General features: G+C 41.9%; 1 protein-coding gene across 2 annotated transcripts in view; it reads right to left on the bottom strand.

Moving 5' to 3' along the window:
* ADORA2B (adenosine A2b receptor) overlaps positions 1-18,794 on the bottom strand; it is an 83,347-nt gene extending 64,553 nt beyond the window's left edge. For both annotated transcript variants that reach the window (XR_014470317.1, XM_083172382.1), the window contains exon 1: positions 17,749-18,794. Coding sequence is in view for 1 of the 2 variants with exons in the window: in XM_083172382.1 (XP_083028508.1) it covers positions 17,749-18,074 (326 nt within the window). In the remaining variant the exon portion in view is untranslated. The remainder of the gene's footprint in view (positions 1-17,748) is intronic.
* Positions 18,795-19,841: the final 1,047 nt, after the last annotated feature.

Genomic DNA, 19,841 nt, shown 5'->3' with positions numbered 1-19,841 from the left:
GTTTTCAGTTACCTTGCCTTGTGTCCATGTATTGCTGCCTATATAATTCACCTACATATTATTATTATTATCATTGCTTATTTATATGTACATGTATACCTGTTTTTCTGGTGAGATTATTTCCTATTGAAATTTCTTATGGTAGAGGTTTATACATTGTTCTATATTTTAGTGGTTGTCATTATTAAGGTGTATCAAGCTTCAAAAAGTGATAAAATGGAGAGTGATAAACATCCAGCCAATCAGTTCCTACCTGTCATCTTTTCAAACACAGCCGTTGACATAACAGTTAGGAGCTGATTGGCTGGCTGTGATCACTCTCCATTTTATCACTTTTTGAAGCTTGATACATCTTTCCCTAAATATGAAAAGTATACTTTTATTGCTAACAAATATTTTGTTCTAAATAAATACTTAGTATATAAAAAAAGCTATATTTAAGGATGCACCATTACTTACAGGCGAGTACCCTGGACTTGCCCTTTCATTAGCGCAACTCAGAAGCCAGGCAGTTTAGTATTTAGTATGCCAGACTTATATTGACGTCAATACAATATTATACATTACTGGCTGCCTTTATGGTTTTTGCCTGGCACTGGATGACTGATCATCTGATAAGGAGGCAGTAATGTCATTACATCTCTTACACTATACTAGAAACGGTCTTCTAAGTGACTGTGGGAGCTCCATCTGACTGGAGTTACAACACAGTAATGGGGATTTAAATGACGGGCAATTTAATTTTTAGAAGATAAAAGGTTATAAGCCCAGGTGGCTATGGTGACTAAATGAGGTATCTTTGTTTTGTTTTTTTGTTTTGTTTTTTTTACAAGGAAGCTGTTAATTTCTAAAAGTAAATACATTTATATACTCCAAATCACGTGCATAGTAATTTGATGTTGTACACATTGGTGCTATTAACCATGCTGATCTCTGTATTGTAGGCTGCAGGAACTACATGGCCACAGTGCATTATGGGAAAAAGTTATATTCAACAAACATGATTTAATCCTCACAGATGACCCCACAATCAACTGCATTTTAAATTGGAATCACTGTAATCAACATTTTTGTACTGCCAGAACATTTATAATTAAGAGTAAATACTGGATGAGGAATGGCGAGAGTACTGTATGTTGAAATGTGGTGCGTGCTTGGTTCATTAAGTGTTCTCTCAGCTCACAGATACTGTAGCTGGGTTCTGTAGTAAAATAGAGCAATACACAATGTGTTCCAGAAACCTACTATCAAATGAGGCAGCCATTTTGTGGTTCAGTAGCCTAACAAATCACTGGCTTAATTTTCAAAAGGGACAATGAGGGAAGGCATTCAAATTATACCCCTTTTACACCAAAATCCCTGGTCGGACCCTGGTCTTTGAACACAGGAGTTTCCAGGGTTGGACCCAGCTTCATACCCCATTTACACAGCACTGTGACCCAGGTCGAACCCAGGTCTGCGCCGTTTACACTGAACCTGGGTCAGCACTGCTTTTCCCTATGGATGACATTAAAAATGTCCATTTTAGTACTGATAAACTGCCATCCAACCTTCCCTCAATGATTTAAAATAAAAATTAAAAGACATGACTAGTTAGCATTGAAAAATGTTGGTTTGTCTATTTTGTGAAATATTTTTCAAAAAGTTTTATTCAGTGCTCAAGGACACATAGTGGTATAAAAGTGCAGCATCACCCATGTGCTCCCCCCAGCCCCTTCCCCTGCATCCGCAGACCGAATCTCCCATGTGGTCCCCCCCAGCCCCCCCCCCCAAAAAAATTAAATAATATAAATAATACTGCATCCAATTATGATTTCTGTGTGCACTGCCCGTATCCTTCCTGGCTGCTGTCTTTTGCCACTGAAGCACACTGTGGAAAGGCATCCAGCACTTCTGGTATCCTTTCAGCACTACTCGGATGTCCACACCTGGGTTGGGACCATTAACACCGCCCATGACCCAGGTCCAACCAGTGTTCAACCCTGGTCAGGACCTGGGTAGGAGACTAGTGTTACTGGACCTGGGTTGGCCCCTTTTACACCAACGCTGACCTGGGTCCGACCTGGGTCCAACCTGGGTTATTCCTTGGTGTAAAAGGGGTATAATTTACAAATAAAAAAACAAAATAATGTCTATTTAAAACAGCATGCATACAGTAAACTGTATTAGACCACATAAAAAAAGCAAAGATTACATTTGTCAGATGAAATTGCATAACAAGCATTAACTGACAGGATGGCTGTTATAAGTCATATGGCAAATTATGACACAAAGGTCAAATATCTAAACACAAGGTCAACGAGATCCTCTTTGAAGTTTTGCAAGACACAAGAGGCCAACAAATATGACGAGTCAATCTTACATTTCACCGCTCAGAGACCATACCCTATTACTGACAGCTGCTCACGTTCCAAAGTCTATTTTACTTCAAATGTTTTTAAAACATTTACAGGTTGAGTATCCCGTATCCAAAATGCTCGGGACCAGGAGAATTTTGGATAACGGATTATTCCGTATTTCGAAATATTTTAATATTTCAATTATGTATTTTGAAGTATCTTGCATTTATGCTGTATAATTACATCAAACGGGATGCAGTTAAAATCCCGTCGGTCGGGATCCCGGCGTTCAGAATCCCGACGCCGGAATCCCGACCGCCGAAATACCGACACATTCTCCCTCCTGGGGTGTCCACGACACCCCTGGAGGGAGAATAAATTAGCGTGCCGAGCGTAGCGAGGCACCGGGCCCGCTGCGTGGCGAGCGCAGCGAGCCCGCAAGGGGGGGCGATCCACGTCCCCCCCTTGTCGGCATTTCGGCTGTCGGGATTCCGGCGTCGGGATTCTGAACGCCGGGATCCCGACCGCCGGGATTCAATACTGAATCCTATCAAACACATGAAATGCACACAAATATATTTTATTTGTTCAAAAAACAAGGTTTCAAAACATGAAACAAAATTTGTGTACTTTCTCAGACACTGAATTTGAATGCCAAGCAATCATTGTCTTGTACATATATAGTGCCAATTACATATCATGTCCCCAGTAGTGCTGTTACAAATGTCACCAGTGAGTTTTTAGCAAAAACTATATGTATGGTTTTCGGAATAATTCGGATAACGGATATTCGGATACGGGATACTCAACCTGTATTAGTGTTAAGAAGGGTATATCTTTAAAATAATTATAACCATAGTTTCAAGGCAAAAAAAGTCTGTAACAATGGAATGTGGTCAGAAGTAACGGTCGAGAAATTATTTCTCTGAAGGTGCCCATACACATTTCGATTTTAACGCGCTGTGCGTTTTGAACTTCAAGATGCCATGCTGTACTGTTGCGATGCAATGCGATTTTTGCCATTTTTTTTTTAAAGTTTATAGTTACCTAATGGACACTGCATCACATCGCATGTACTACAAAAGTGATGTGATGCAGCACAAAAAGTACTGCCTGCAGATACTTTTTGTGCTATATAATATTGTACCCGTGGAGATGCGCATTGCATCACATCCCTGCAGGTACACGGTGCAATTCTAACCAATGTGATGCGTTTTGAACTTTAAAAGTTCAAAACGCATGTGAAAAACGCAACGTGTATGGGCAGCTTAAAAGATTAGAAGATTCTTTAAACAAACCATCAGCAGTTGGTCTCACTCTGTTATCTCCTGACAACAAACTTACATAAAGGAATATTAGATAGCAATACTAATTCTTATTTGTTGTCCGCATGCCATGATTTTATGTCTCAAAGGGCAGTATTCAATGTGAAATTTTCTCCGTGCATGGCGAGAGATTTTTTCTCTCGCCATGCACTCTCCGTGTTCCGGAGCCTCCTGCTCCCCCTATTCAACGTGTTAAAGACTCGCCGCCACTCGCGGCGAGTCTTAACCCCTGCAGCGGACGAGCGTCCGCGGCAGGGAGCTGTCAGGGAGCCGGGGGACGTAGCAGGCAAGAGAGATTAAAGTCTCTCTTGGCTGCTGCAGGGGATATGGGGAGGGGAGCAGGGCTCCCCTGGACCCAGGCAGCACAGGCTGCCCCCCCTATAGCCAGCGGGGGACCCAGTATTCACTGTACCCGAACGTGCATCGGGTGCAGTGAATATATGAATATCTAATGAGCGGCTCGAGCGCTCCGGCCCCCTGCTGGCTGCACTGTGTAAAAAAAAAAAAAAAAATGTAAAAAAATATTTTTTTTTTAAATTAAATATATATTCATGTGCTATAGGCACATGAATAAAAATAACATGCCCCTTCACAGAAAAAAAACCTGATTTTTTTACACCAAAATTAAATAAAACACCCTTTTAGTTTAAAAGTTCACATTCCTGCTCTCCATCAAAAGATGGAGAATTTCTACACGGAGAGAGACGGCGAGAATCACTTAGAAAGACGGAGAATATTTCACATTGAATAGGGTGGCTCGCCTTTGGAGAAAAAAAACCTCTCTCCACCGCGTGAAAAGCAAAAACTCTCCAGAAATCACAGCGAATTTTTCTCATTGAATACTGCCCTAAATATAAGAGGGAGGTGTCTTTGTTCACATAATGACGTAACCTACTTACTAGCTGTATGTGCTCAGCACTCACAATGCTTACAGCTCTGAATGAAGTATGCTGTTTCACAATCATTTACTGATATAAGTGTTTTATATATGACTTTAGAAATAATAGCATTGCAGCTTAAAGCCACACTACACTTAAAAATGCCAGTTGCTTTACATGAAGCCTACCTGAATAGGAAATTCATATCTGCACAGAGACCTTGTATTCCTTGTTGTAATACAGCAGCAATAAACACCATACATAATATGGCATATGTGAAACAGACTATAGCAATCATAGTGTAATGACCTACTAACAACCTAAACACCGATCACAACACCAATGATAAAAGTACCCGCAAAGTAATACAATTAAATTAGACTCAAAGGGGTGCATCCATTACTTGCGGTAATTGTGAGTATTAAACAGAACATCTTTTGGTTTTAATAAGGTATGCTTCTCTCAGTTCAGGTAAAAATAAGAAAGAAAGCAAAGGAGGACCACAGTAGGCAAGAAGGGCAATCAGGCTTCATCAGGTCCGGGAGACCAAATGAAAAGCATTGGGTATGCTTCATCACACTAAATAAAGGTGCCCATACACAAGTAAGATTTATCTTCAGATCTGGCTGGTTGGAACAAAAACATGGTTATGGATGAGTGACAGTTTGTCAGTTTTCCAGCATTTCCAAGCAAATGGTCAACTGTCATTTGCTCTCATCCATAACCATCTTTTTGTTCCAACCAGTCAGATCTGAAGATAAATCTGTGTATGTATGGCCACCTTAACTATTAATGTTTCCCAGTCTTTGTCAACTCATCTCTGTTTACGGAGACTATATATATTAAATACATATATCAATCTGCTAGTCATTATTCATTTACATATCCCAGAAATTAATGAATGCTAGGCCCTCCATCCCTGCTACCTTCCTAAAGCTTCCAGTTGAATTAAACCCAAATAAAAGAGATAGATTTCAGTATGGAACCTCATTAAAGATTGGTATGGCCATCCAATTACTTCAGCACTAAAACGCCACTTCCATTCATAGCAATTGAGTTTGTTCAGCACAGACGACCCTCTTAAAATTCTCTGGATGTAACGGCCCTGTTCTTTCACAGTTTTCTGCTATGAAAGATGAAACCGGTCCCTTCCAGAATCCCCAGCGGTGCGTGCATCAATCGACGAATGCAAAGATAAGACTCCGGGTCCAAAACCTGGAGGTCCTATCATCGTAAAAGGTGGCTCGTACGGCAAGTGCCGTCCTTTGCAAAATTCTTCATGCATATGGCGTTAATAAATGCCGCTATGCATGATGAGGCTGGCGGCAAGCATCGCAAGATTCTGGCAATACTGTATTTACTGCATCTCGCACATTAAGTGGGAAACTACCAGCAGCTACTAAGAGTTGGTGCATTTTTAGCATATACTCCTTAAATAAGCACACCATGCCACCTGCACAGAAAATAGACATTTTGGCCCTTATTCAGATCTGATTGCAGTACAAATTTGTTTGGAAAATGGGCAAAACCATGTGCACTGCAGGTGGGGCAGATGTGCAGAGAGAGTTACATTTGGGTGGGGTGTGTTGAAACTGAAAACTAAATTGCAGTGTAAAAATAATGCAGCCAGCATTTACCCTGCACAGAAACAAAATAACTCTCTCTGCACATGTTACATCTGCCCCACCTGCAGTGCACATGGTTTTGCCCATTTTCCATACAAATTTGTACTGCGATCAGATCTGAATAAAGGCCTTTGTGAGGTAGCAAAAAAAAAAATACTAAAAAAATCAATAAAAACAGCATTATCCATCTCTGTGCTGCCACTAAATTGTGCTCAGCTATAGTTTGCCTATAAAGTAAGTAGTGCCCTGAGGGCAAACAATAAAGGCATTTAACTAATCTGTTGCTTCCAGGCATAGGCCACAAGCAATCCATGAAAACTTGTATACGGGCAGTTTTTATTCCATATTTGTTTGAAAAATCCTTTTAAGTGTACAAAAAAACCCCCTTTTTTCACCAATAAAATCGTTTGGATATTCGATTTGGGAGTACGTCCCTTACTGAAAGATACCTTGATGTGCTTTACAAACACCTTTTAAGTGTAAGCATACATGTACGTCACCTATAGAGATATATTCACACTGGGAAAGAAAACTTCTAGTGGTCCAAGAAACCTGAAAATATTGTACTCTATTTGAAAAATTGGACTACACATTGTTGTTTGTTCTTTTTTTCCCCATTTTTTTCACATGTTCCACTGAGAAAGAAAGCAACAGACTCTCTTAAACCTAAACCAGAGACTGGGACGTAAGCACCATTGCCTAACTGTGGGCGCTTTTCCTTATTTTTTATTGCGTTGTATATCTGTATTCCAGGAAGGTAACTCCTGGTTAGGAAAGTGCTGCCCTTTTAGCGCCATTGTTTGTAATTTGTTGTATTTTACAATAAAGGCGATGTTAATGGCACTACTATATCTTATCCTTGCATAATAGCATAATTCATTTCACTTAATTTTTTATTGTTTCTTTTTTACATGTGAAATACCTGTAATCTTATTTTCCTGAGAGTAAACACATACTGAAAATGAGAATTACCATATATACTCGAGTATAAGCCTACTTTTTCAGAACATTTTTTATGCTGAAAAAGCCCCCCTCGACTTATACTCGAGTGAGGGTCCCACTTGAGTCAATAAGTTTTCCCAGTTTTTTTGTGGTAAAATTAGGTTCCTCAGATTATTTTCGGGTCGACTTATACTCGAGTATATACGGTACATAAAAGCACAGATATAGTGCATAGTTAGCAACACGATGCCACACAATGTACACCTTGTGATTCACAGAACTATAGAATAAAGAATAACAATGCATTCTAAGATCAAGTAAACGGCTCTGTATGGAACATCTAAATAAAACTCATAACAATGTAAAATGAAATTTGGTATACAAAAGAGGGCTTTAATCTTAGGAATACACACCCCTCTTTCATAACATCACTATCATTGTGTGAATATGATATATATGTATACAATAGACACGAACACTTTGAGGAGAGAACCGCCAGTGTAACTGAATAGCAGAAACGAAAAGTTTTACAAGTGTGTACAGAAAACAAAAGTGGTTATGGTAATTGATACATAAAGAGTGCACCTTTGTACAAGCTGCTGGTCAGGCTGGTATGCTGCAATGGGGTACAGATTGGGCACTTCACCATAAGAAGTACATAGGAGATCTAAGTAGGGTTTAGAGAGGGAGGCTGGCCAAGAGAATGTTTCAGCTTGTAAGTTTAGGGGACAAGAAGGAAATGTGACCTCTGTGAGGCCAGGATGGCTGTTGTCACATTGGTTGGTTTTGTTTGTCTTCCTCAGGATCTACACAAAGGTCAAACCCAGATAAAGAACAGATTCCTACCTGTTAATATGCTTTCCTCTACTCCACCATGGCAGCTACCAATGGGTTAAGTCCTGCAGGGTAGTATTCTGGAAAGGAAACAAAGAGAACACCTGGCCCTACATAAGCCCCTCCCTTCTAGGCCTCAGTGTCTTGTTAAACAGCTTATAATACAAATACATATGGGAAGGGAACTATGCTGCCATGGTGGAGTAGAGGAAAGCATATTAACAGGTAGGAATCTGTTCTTTCCTCTACCTCCCCCATGGCAGCTACCAATGGGTTATACCCAAGCAGTAATATAATGGGAGGGATATAATATAATGATAATAATAATAATAATAATAGGTTACTTCACCTTGTTCTCTTATGAATAATAATTCATACATACATACATACATACATACATACATACAACTGCGCTCAGAACCTGTCTGCCAAACTTCGCATCAGCTGAAGAAGTTACGTCCACTCTGTAGTGCTTCGCAAATGTATGCACTGATGACCAGCATGCAGCTTTGCAGAGTTCTTCGATAGATGCCCTCTCTTTTTCTGCCCAGGAGGCGGACACTGCTCTTGTAGAGTGGGCTTTGATACCTACTGGAGGTTGTTGACCTCCTAATTTATACGCTTCCACTATACATGTTTTTATCCATCTGGAGATGGTCCTTTTGCCAGCTCCTTGACCTTTATTCTTTCCCTCAATTATAACAAAGAGTCTATCAGAATTCCTAGAGGACAAAGTTTTGTCAAGGTAAATTTTCAGTGCTCTCACCACGTCCAATTTATGCAATCTTTCTTCTTTACTGTTGGTCGGATTTGCGCATAATGATGGTAACGCAATCTCTTGATTTATGTGGAAGGTTGCTACTACCTTAGGTAGAAATTGGGGATTAGTTCTTAATACCACCTTATCTTTAAAGAAATTAATGAACGGTTGCTTTGCCCACAGCGCCTGTAATTCAAACACCCTCCTGGTCGATGTGATGGCCACTAAGAAGACAACTTTAATAATCAACCATTTCATTGATGTTTCTTCCAATGGTTCGAATGGGCTTTCTACTAATGTATTCAACACTAAATTGAGGTCCCATGGGGAGACCGGGGAATGAAAGGCCGGCCTGATCCTCCTGGCTGCTTGCACGAATCTCTGAATATATTTATCTTCTACCAATTTAGTATCTAGCATGGCGGAAAGTGCTGATATCTGTAGTTTGATAGAACTCGTAGAAAGGTTTCTATCTAGCCCCGTCTAAAGAAAGTCTAGTATCGTAGCAGTCTCAGATACCTTTCTTTTTGCCCGTTTACAGAAAATCACATATTTCCTCCAGACTTGATGGTATGTTCTTGAAGTAGATCTCTTTCTGGCTTTAAGCAATGTTTCAATCACCTTACTTGAAAAAACCTCTGTCTTTAAGTGTCCGGACCTCAGTAGCGACGCCGTCAGCTTCCAATCTTCCGGCTGTGCTCGCCACAGATTGTTCTGACCTATTAGTCTGTCGTAATTGGGTATCGTCCAAGGCTCGTCTATTGCCATCTTCACCAGCTTCATAAACCATGGCCTTCTTGGCCAGCATGGAATAACTGCAATCACTGTAGCCTTCTCTTCCTTTATCTTCCCGAGAAGCCTGGCTATTATCGGAAACGGCGGGAATACGTACACAAGCTCCGCGTTCCACTCTGCTGTTAGAGCAACCAGTTGCTCTGCGCCTTGATCCCAATGTCTGGAGAAGAATCTTTGACCTTTGCAGTGGCCATTAGGTCTATCTGTGGCATGCCCCACATGCTCACCAGGGTATGGATTGCCTCTGTTGACAGCTCCCATTCTCCTGGTAATATCTCATGCCTGCTTAGGCTGTCTGCTTGCAGATTCTGGCTTCCGGCCACAAATACTGCCGATAGACTGTTTACTCTGTGTTCTGCCCACTCGATTACTTTCGCCACTTCTGTCATAAGGGTAAGGCTTCTTGTGCCCCCCTGTTTGTTCACGTATGCCACCACTGTCTGGTTGTCGGACCTCCCTACGACATATTTCCCTAGCAGGTGATCCTGAAGGTGGGTACACGACATCAGAACTGCTCTTATCTCTCTGAGGTTTGAATGACTTCTGCTCATTTTTCGGGTCCAGACCCCCTGAACCATGTGGTGTCCGCATACTGCTCCCCAGCCAGTCTGGCTGGCGTTGGTTGTTACTACTACTTGACTGGATACTAGGAATTTTTCTTCCTTGATTCAGTCTTTCCTCTTGAGCCCACCAGTCGAGATCTTGATGTGCACCATTTGATAAATTTGATTGTCTGACTTTTGTTTCTCTCGTCCCCGTTCCATTGGGTCAGGAAACAATTTTGTAACATCCTCATGTGGAATCGCCCCCATGTTACTGCCTCTAGTGCTGCTGACCGCAGCCCTATCACCATCATGCACGTTCCTGAAGACGTTACCTTCTTGTTTTTTAGGCTTAGGACCCCTTTTCTTCATTTCTTTTGTCTTTCCTCCATCAGTTTTATTTTTTGTTAACTGAGTATCTATGACCACTCCTAAGTATTTTTCTGACCGCGCTGGATCCAAGTGACTTTTTGCCATGTTTATAATCCAACCGTGCTCCTCCAGGTACTCCTTCACTCTTTTTGTGTGGTTTGTTGCTTCTGACCTGGATCTTGCCATAATAAGGAGGTCGTCTAAGTACGGCCATATGGTAATTCCTTGCATTCTTAGATTTGCGACCAACACGATCAGTACTTTCGTGAATGTCCAAGGAGAGGTGGACAGGCCAAAGGGCAGGGTGACAAACTCATATGTATCTTTTTTTTTTTTTTTTTTTTCTGAACCTTAAAAATTTGTGGTGACCTGGAAATATGGGTATGTGCCGATACGCACCCTGTAGGTCTATTGTAGTCAGAAAAAACCCAGGTATGATGTCAGGAAGGATCGTCCTCAGTGACTCCATTTTGAATTTCTTTATCTGGACTTATGAATTTAATCTTCTCAGATCCAGAATTGTCCGGAATCCGCCGGATGCCCCTTTCTACTACACAGAACCTTGAGAGCCACCCTTCCTCTTCTTGATCCTTCTGTACCCCACTACTACTTTTTGTGCAATCATTTTCTCCAAGCTGGCGAATAATGCTGCCTTCTCTGTCTGGTTTTGAGGGACAGTAGAATCGATCTGCCACGTTCCTGGGTATCTTGCAAACTCTATTTTGTACCCTGTCAGAATTTCCCGACTTGTCTTTGACAGAACGGGACCAGACCTGGCTATACTGTACAGTCTGCCCCCGACTGCCTGTTCGGCATCATTGGTAGTTCCATTTAGCGGAGAACCTCCCTTTCTGGCCCCTTTGGCCACGAAAAAATCTTCTGTTGGCAGACCAGGACCTCCTGAAGCTTCTGCCCGGCCTGTAAGCCCTTGCTTCTTTAAAGTCCGGTGCTGAATAACGGAACGATCTGTTGAACGTGCCTCTTCCTGCCATGTCCTGTGGTAGCTAGACCGATTTTCCTCCAGAAATCTTTGTAATTATATCGTCTAGTTTGCTACCAACAGGTACTTCTCCTGGAATGGCAGGGAGATCAGCTTCTGTTAGATTGCGTGTCAGCTGCCCACGGCTTGAGCCATAAGGCTCTCCTAGTCACCGCTGTAGTCGCAATGGATCTGGCTGCTAATTTGACGACATCTAGGGAGGCATCACACAGAAACTCAACTGCGATCTGTATATTTGCATACTTTGACAAGTTCTGATCTCTTGATACCGTCTAAGGTGTCAGACTTTAGGTCTTGACACCAAGACCTTAGCACCCTGGCGGTCACCGCTATGGCTGCTGATGCCTTCCTAAAGGTCCCCCGAGGTAACATGTGTTTTATTTTTATTTATTTATTTTTTTTATTAGGCCAACCTCTATTTTTCTCTCCATCGCATCCTTAAAGATGTTAGCATCCTCCAATGGAAGGGTCGTTTTTTTAAATTGTTAATTTATTTATTAAAAAAAATTTATTATTAATTTTTAATTTTTTTGTAATTAATTAATTTTATTTATATTTTTTATTTAAAATTTTTTTTTTTTTTTAATTCAAATTATTATAATTTTTTTGTATAATTTTTTTTTTTTGGAGATTCTGGCTATGGCCGCATCTACCTTAGGGCATCCTACCACTCATGGACCTGATCCGCTGCAAAGGGATACATCTTTGAAATCTTAAGTGGAATTCCCACCTTTTTATCCGGGTGTTTCCACTCTTCCTCTACTATCTCTTTAAGGATTTTAGATAGGGGAAACACCCTTAGCCCTTTTTTTCTTATCCCTGAAGAGAAGATCCTGTAATTTTCCTTCCTCCTTGGAATACTCTATATTCAGGGACTTAGTATGAGTTCCAGCAAGTTTTCCACCAAGACTGGATTAAAATCTGATTCATCCTTATCTTGGTTAATTTCACCTTCTTCTAAGTCTCCTTTACTAAAGGTTCCTCAGAGTCTGCAGAATCGTCTTATAATATTGCTCTGCTCCTCCTTTTAGATGATATTTTAGTTATATCCTCTTTAGTAACAAACGTGTCAGCTATTGCTGCTTCAAGCATAGTTACTAGTTCTGACATATTCTGGGTTCCACCCTGCTGAATGTCACAGGTGGTTCCAATGCATTTGTCTGGGTGCAGTTAATCACACATAGTGCATTTAGCAGCATGGTGTTTCTAAACAATAAAAACACAGTCACCACTGTTATCCATTTGCAATCCTTTAAAATCACTCTAATATTTATATTCCTTATTCTTGGCTTACCCTGATTTCCTTTGCTGCTTTTTATCTTCCTCCATTATGGCTGCTATCTGCTTTAACAGCTTTCAGCTATAAGCATTAATAATCACAATTAGTATTGCAAGCCATAAGATTTTGCTCCAGCATTCACTGCAAGGAGTCTTACCCGGTCTGCTGAGTCTGTTAGTCTTAGAATCCACCAGTCTCTTGTGCATTTGTCTGGGCCCTTTTACTGGTGCTGCCTTCCGGACTCTGGAAACCCAGACAGTTCTGCCTCCAGTACCATTCAAAGCACGCGCCCCAGCATCCTGGCTTCCTTGTGCCTGGAGATCCCAGCGTCTAGTTCCACGCCGCTTGGATGCCTCCAGGCTACTCAGCAGACCCCAGGTACCCCTTACTGCTCTGGGCAGCGGAGACCCGTTCGTTTTTCTCTCCGGCCTCAACCCCATCTACTCCAGGTAGTGGAGAGGGCAGCAGCTCAGGGTAAGCCATGCTCCTACTACCCTGGAAAGGAAAAAAAGACACTGAGGCCTAGAAGGGAGGGGCTTATGTAGGGCCAAGTGTTCTCTTTGTTTCCTTTCCAGAATACTACCCTGCAGGACTTAACCCATTGGTAGCTGCCATGGGGAGGTAGAGGAAATTGTATTATATTATCAGAAGTGTGTAAGTTTTGTGGGTATGCACCTGTATACGTACCACCAAGAGGCCTGGGTCCTAAGACACCAGTATTAACGGTTTTCTTTTAAAGTGCTAAATTAAACAAATAAGTGTTGGGTTTATACACGTAAAAAGGATAAACCTGACAACAGTTCTCGGTATGACACGAAAAGTGACATCTGGGCACCCAAATGGGTCACTTTTCACACTACTCACAAGTACTGGGGGCATAAATTTTTATACAAGTCAACATGGCTGTGTTAAATAAGACCAGGTAAATTCTAAAGAGTGACATAATAATGCAAGAAACAGTAGTGCAGAAAGGCACTTAGACAATATAGAAGTGAAGGACTGTGTGGATGGAAGAAGCAGAAGAAAAGGCTAAGTACACAATATAAGGATTATTTATGAACACAGCTTAAATGTGTAAATTGCACCAAGCAGACAATTGCTGCAGTGTATAATTGTGTTAGACAGATAAATGCTAAATGGCTGACTGGTTGCTATTGGTTACTAGAAGCACACACCCTTCAGATCTATTAGTACAGTATGTATCCTGCACTACATAGCAGAGAGGGTTGTGGGTGAGAAAATGATAAATAAAATGATGTATGTGTTAAAACAGATTTGTCAAAAAGAATGGAAGAAAAGGACAAGAATAAATGTTTAAATAAGCATACAATACACTACAATTTCTACCACTGTGCATTTGTGTAGAGCATCTATTATACCACAATGATTGCTTACAGTTGAATAATGTAGAACTGGTTATGCTGTGGTGACGAGGGGTATATGTACTGTACATTGGAGAGAGATAAAGTAGATGGAGATAAAATTGGAGATAACATTTGAAGCAATTCAGCTGCCAAATGTGCCATGTTTTGGCTGTGTTGGAAAAATTAGTTAGGAGCTAGTTGGTTGGTACTTTATCTCATCCACTTTATCTCTCTCCAAAGCTTTGTACACAGACACCTAGGACCTTATTTTTCCGTCTGAATAAAATAAAACATTTTATATGATCATTTTACTCTGTTTTATACTTTTTCCACTACATATGCCTTTTTCTTTCCCTTTCAACATTACTTTCTAATAAAGAGATGCAATGAAATAGCAGTACGGATGGTGTAATGGTTAGCATTACTGCCTCATAGCACTGAGGTCATGGGTTCGATTCCCACCATGTCTCTAACTGTGTGAAGCTTGTATATTCTCCCTGTACTTGTGTGGGTTTCCTCCGGGTACTCTGGTTTCCTCCCACAATCCAAAAATATACTGGTAGGCTAATTGGCTCCTAAAAAAAGTTAACCCTGGAATGAATGAGTGTGCGTGCACATGTGGTAGGGAATATACTGTATATTGTAAGCTCCACTGGGGCAGGGAATGATGTGAATGTTCAAAGCGCTGCGGAATGTGTGCGCCATATAGGAAACTGTTAATCAATAATAGCACTGATCTCCTATTATCATTACTAGCATTTATTTATAGGGTACCACAAAGTGTCTGTAGTGCCTTGGCATATACAGACACAGTGCAAACATACACAGTGCCATTTCGAATACTGACAAATAGCAAATGCCAGGACCCGTTACATTAATATATATTTTGGTGAATTCATAATTTAGAAATAGGCAAACAAACACTATGGTAAGTACAATGTTACTGCTTAGTTTATGTTATTACTGACCTACAGTTCCTTTAAAATACTTAAATACTGATCCATAAAAGTATATTTTCCACCCCATAAAGTTGCCATTGTTTTTTCTAACATCAGACACAACGGATGCTAATGTATGTGTTGCAATATTATTGGCAAATATTTCCTGGAAAGAAATAGAAAACAGATGAAACGTATTTCATCACTGTGGACATTATCACCACAGTTATCTTAGGAGATGCACAAAGAACAGCTCTTCGGTCTGGTAACAGGCAAAGGGGTGTGGTGTAGGGTTCCGACAGTCGGGATCCTGACAATCATTAGCCCGACATCGGGATCCCGACTGGCCGGACTCAGACAGCATGGCGAGCGCAACAAAGCCCCTTGCGGGCTCGCTACCTATTCTATTCTCCCTCTATGGGGGTCGTGGACCCCCATGAGGGAGAATAGCTGGTGGCTGTCTGTGTTTTAACAGTCGGGATCCCGACGTCGGGTAAATGACTGTCGGGATCCGACTGTTGCATGTAACATGTGCAGAGAGATTTCGATTTGGGTGAGTTATTTTGTTTCTGTGCAGGGAAAATACTGACTTCTTTATTTTGACACTGCAATATAGATCTCACTTTGTAAGTAAAACCCCACCCAAATCTAACTCTTTCTCTGCACGTTACATCTGCCCCCCTGCAGTACACACGGTTTTGTCCATTTGAGAAGAAATTAGCCTTTGCGTGTGAACCAGAATAAGGGCCTGTGTGTACACCCCTTTAGGGGGAATTCAATTCAGTCAGGCAAAGGCACTTTGCAGCCAATAACAGCTATAATTTTCCTTTATACCCAGTAGAGATGCACAGGACAATTAGCTCCTGTAATATACGGTGCTGGGCGCTGCGAAACATTGTGGTAAGAAATTGCACTAAAAGAAACGTCTTCATGGTAGATGTATACTTATGGGTCACTTAGTAATCATTAACCATAGGCTGTTGGATTTCCCAGTGTACTGTAAATAGCACATTACTTATCTACTCTCCAAACCTCTATAAACGATATACAGTGTGTTCAAATATACTGTATCATTCTTTTTATTTACAGCAAGGATGTCAAAATTGTTAGTTCATTCACATCAGAGTGGTGCTAATAATTTCATTTAGCCATCACCACCATAAGCACACTGAGCCACACACATTAACCCTTTGATTGCCAAGTGAATTTGTCACAAATGGTGTGGAAATTGTAAGTAAACATTTTTATTCATCATAATGACCTGTAATGTTCACCTTATATAGGAAATAATGTTTTTTTTTTACACAACATTTTTTGTTTTCATTTAAAGAACAAATGTGAGCGACACTGGCATTTTTAGCAGATATTTTTGCGCATATCTCACAGATACTGTATGCTGGCACTCAAAGGGTTAATGAGGTCTTGCACATCGTACAGTGTGCAAGCACTACCCACATTTATACCTGATAAAACATTAACCACGCACAATATATTCTTCGATTGCAGAGTGTGTATGCACTATATCGTTGGTCGGTGACTTCCAGGGAAACCACTGACAACACTGAATTGTTTGCAAATTGCCTATTGTTTACACAGCTTAAGGTACCACTAAGGCAGGTACGCACTGGGTGATATGATAGGCCATCTGGTCAGAAGGACTGGACCGGCATATCACGTGTATGTGCAATATGTGTGCTCCTGTGACTACGCTAGGTTTCATGTGCTGTATATCAAACCTAGTGACGCCATGCATGTCAATGAGGGATGGAACCGCGTTCGTTCCGTCCTTCATTAATATTGTGTACAGGTGATCTGGGCTAACCGGGATTTGTTCCAGTATCAGACCGAACCACAGCATGTACCCGGCTTAAGTGTTTGGACAGTCTGAGGAAATGCAGTATTTTATTATTTATTAAAAAGTATTTTATATAGCGCACAAATATTCCTCAGCGCTTTACAGATAATATTTGTACATTCACACATCAGTCCCTGCCCCAGTGGAGCTTACAATCTATATTCCCTACCACATGTACGTACACACACACATTCCAACACATTCTAGGGTTAAGATGTTGGGAGCCAATTAACCTACCAGTATATTTTTGGATTGTGGGAGGAAACCGGAGTACCCGGAGGAAAGCCACGCAAGTACGGGGAGAATATACAAACTCCACACCATTAGGGCCATGGTGGGAATCAAACCCATGACCTCAGTGCTGTGAGGCAGTAATGCTAACCATTACACCATCCATACTGCCCCAACATAAAAACTTCAAACTCATAAGCAACCTTCTTGGCATATCCCTTTATTGCTATGCATTACTACAGGTGACACAGTCACATGATACACATTGCTCAAAGATAGCAATCTACAGTAAATATATGCATAGACTGTACATATGTTACTTGTGCCTATAATAGTCTGTCACTTAGATGGTCAGTGATTGTGCATGAATGGTGCTGTATTAATGCAATCACTGCTCCACACACTGTTGATAAGAGATCTAGGGCTGAATGATATGACTGAGGACAGTAAAATGTGATATTATGTGTATGTACACTTCCAGTAGAACAACATATAACAATAAAATACATGTAAATGAAAGGACCACCTTGATAAAATAAAAATACATTCATATTGTGGTCCTAAGCACAGCTGAGCAGAGTGTCACACATTGTACAGGTAGTGACACAGAAAAGCCATCCTGTACTGAAGGAGAGAATAACTTCCCACCCAGCCACAGGTGTATCTTACCTGAGTGGGATTTTGATAGCCAGGTACCTGTCTATAGCCACAGCCAACAGGCTGAATATGGAGCTTTGTGTCAGCACCAGAACAAAGCAGGCGAAGAACAGGCAGCTGTGGAAGTCAGTCTTCAAGCCGATGCTGATGGTGATGGCAAAGGGGATGGCCAGTAGCCCCACCGCTATATCAGCCACTGCCAGCGACACTAGGAAATAGTTGGTGGCATTCTTCAGAGTGCTGTTAATGGCCACTGCCCAGCAGACCAGCACGTTGCCCACGATGGACAGCACAGCGATGATCACCTCCACAGCTATGTAAGCTGCACTTATTGTCATTGCCACTGCTGGTTAATGGCACATAGAGAGACGGGTACAGGCATCTGGGGCTGGCAGAGGAGGGAGAGCGTCCCCCCCTATATTTCTATTACAAGCAATCCAGCAAATTCTTGGAAGAAACGTGCCTTCAGCTGCCCAATACAGCTGTGCAAGTGTGTGCTGCGTCCCCCTGTCACTCCCTGTCCCCAGAGGAGGGCTTCATAGCGTCACTGATGTCCCTGATAGCGCCATACCCGCAAGGGACACACTTGTGACTGGACTCAGCACTATGACATGCCATGGGATCCAACCACGTACAGCTTCTCCACCGGTCCCAGCAGCCCAGCCTCCTGCTTCAGCACTGGACTCTCTTTCCCTAGGATTGTTCAGTTTGGTGCGCCCTGGGCTGCGCAATTCAAGACACGTCTGCGCCCTGGGCTGCGCAAAATTGCCTAAACATTATAGTATAAGCAAAAGGTCAAAACTGAGTGGCATAGCATGGCACAATCCGGGGACAGTCATCAGGCCAAGGTGACATAGTGTGCCAGGTTGCCAGTCCCTTTAGTGATCCAAAATACAAGCCCAGATCTGAGAGGTCATGGCTGATGTCAGTGGCCAGCCTTGCCTTCCAGCACCGGGCTGTGTCAGTGAGCCGGTCCTGCAAGTTCCAAGTGCCAGGAGCTGGTCCCCAGCTGCCGTGTAGCCTGCGCTGTGCGCACATGGGCTGCTGCACTTATACACAACAGGCGCCGGAGTTTTGGGAAACGCGTCAGTGGATGGCTATAGCAGCACCGCCACGCCCACTGTACTATATGGCTCTCCTATAGGATGCTGCTGTCCTGTCACTTTGCATATGACCTCCCACCAACCCACATATTGCACTTTTCTGGCGATGATTCCCTGCACAGTGTGCACACACACACCAACACCACAGCCGCAGCACAGCGCAGAGTACTCTGAGCAGTATGGAACAGATCTCGTATAGTAGCTCTGGGATCGGGCTGAGCACCTTCCTCTTGCAGGATTATTGCATCTATACCCACACAGCAGTGGTTGAGTTTATGCGTTTGCAGAAACAGTGGTATTACTAAACTGTATGCCAATTATATTACAAGTACCAGTTGTGGTGTGTGAATATACAGTATTCATAACATAAGTGGAAATAGGAGGTTAGTTTTGAATTTGCAACAAAGAGATAGCCCTAATAATGGGAGGCAGCCCTAATAATGGGAGGCAGAAAGCTGGTGTTGGTAAGAGCTGATCATTGTATATAGCTGTAGTCTGTAGTCATGATTGTTCAGTCGGGATACATGTGATATCATGGCAGTCAAAAGACTGACCTGGCATCCCGCTATGGTGGATACCGAAAGGGGCTCCACGGGCCAGCCAGTCAAAGAAAATGGATGACCATCGATAGTAAAAGCTATCGATGGTCATCCGCTACATATTTTTCTGCCAGTGATGACTATTTGTACTTCGATGGTCATCCGCTACATATTTTTCTGCCAGTGATGACTATTTGTACTATCGGCATTGATGGTGATCACAACAAACTAATGTATGTTACAGACCTCCTAACATTAATAAAAGGGATGATACTTTAGACCAAATAAAAGCATGGAATCCCCCTTGGCAACAAGCATTTCAATCCCCCATGGCAAGAGCATTTCAATTCCCCTTGGCAACGTGCATGTAATTCCCCTTGGCAATAGCATTTCATTCCCCTGTGGCAATGAGCATGTAATTCCCCATGGCAAGTAGCATGAAATCCCCTTGGCATTGAGCATG

The sequence above is a fragment of the Crinia signifera genome, chromosome 2 (genome assembly GCF_055691185.1).
Source record: "Crinia signifera chromosome 2, ASM5569118v1, whole genome shotgun sequence".
Lineage (NCBI taxonomy): Eukaryota > Metazoa > Chordata > Amphibia > Anura > Myobatrachidae > Crinia > Crinia signifera.
Note: the sequence above shows the minus strand (reverse complement) of the source record. Positions and strands in the feature narration are given on the sequence as shown.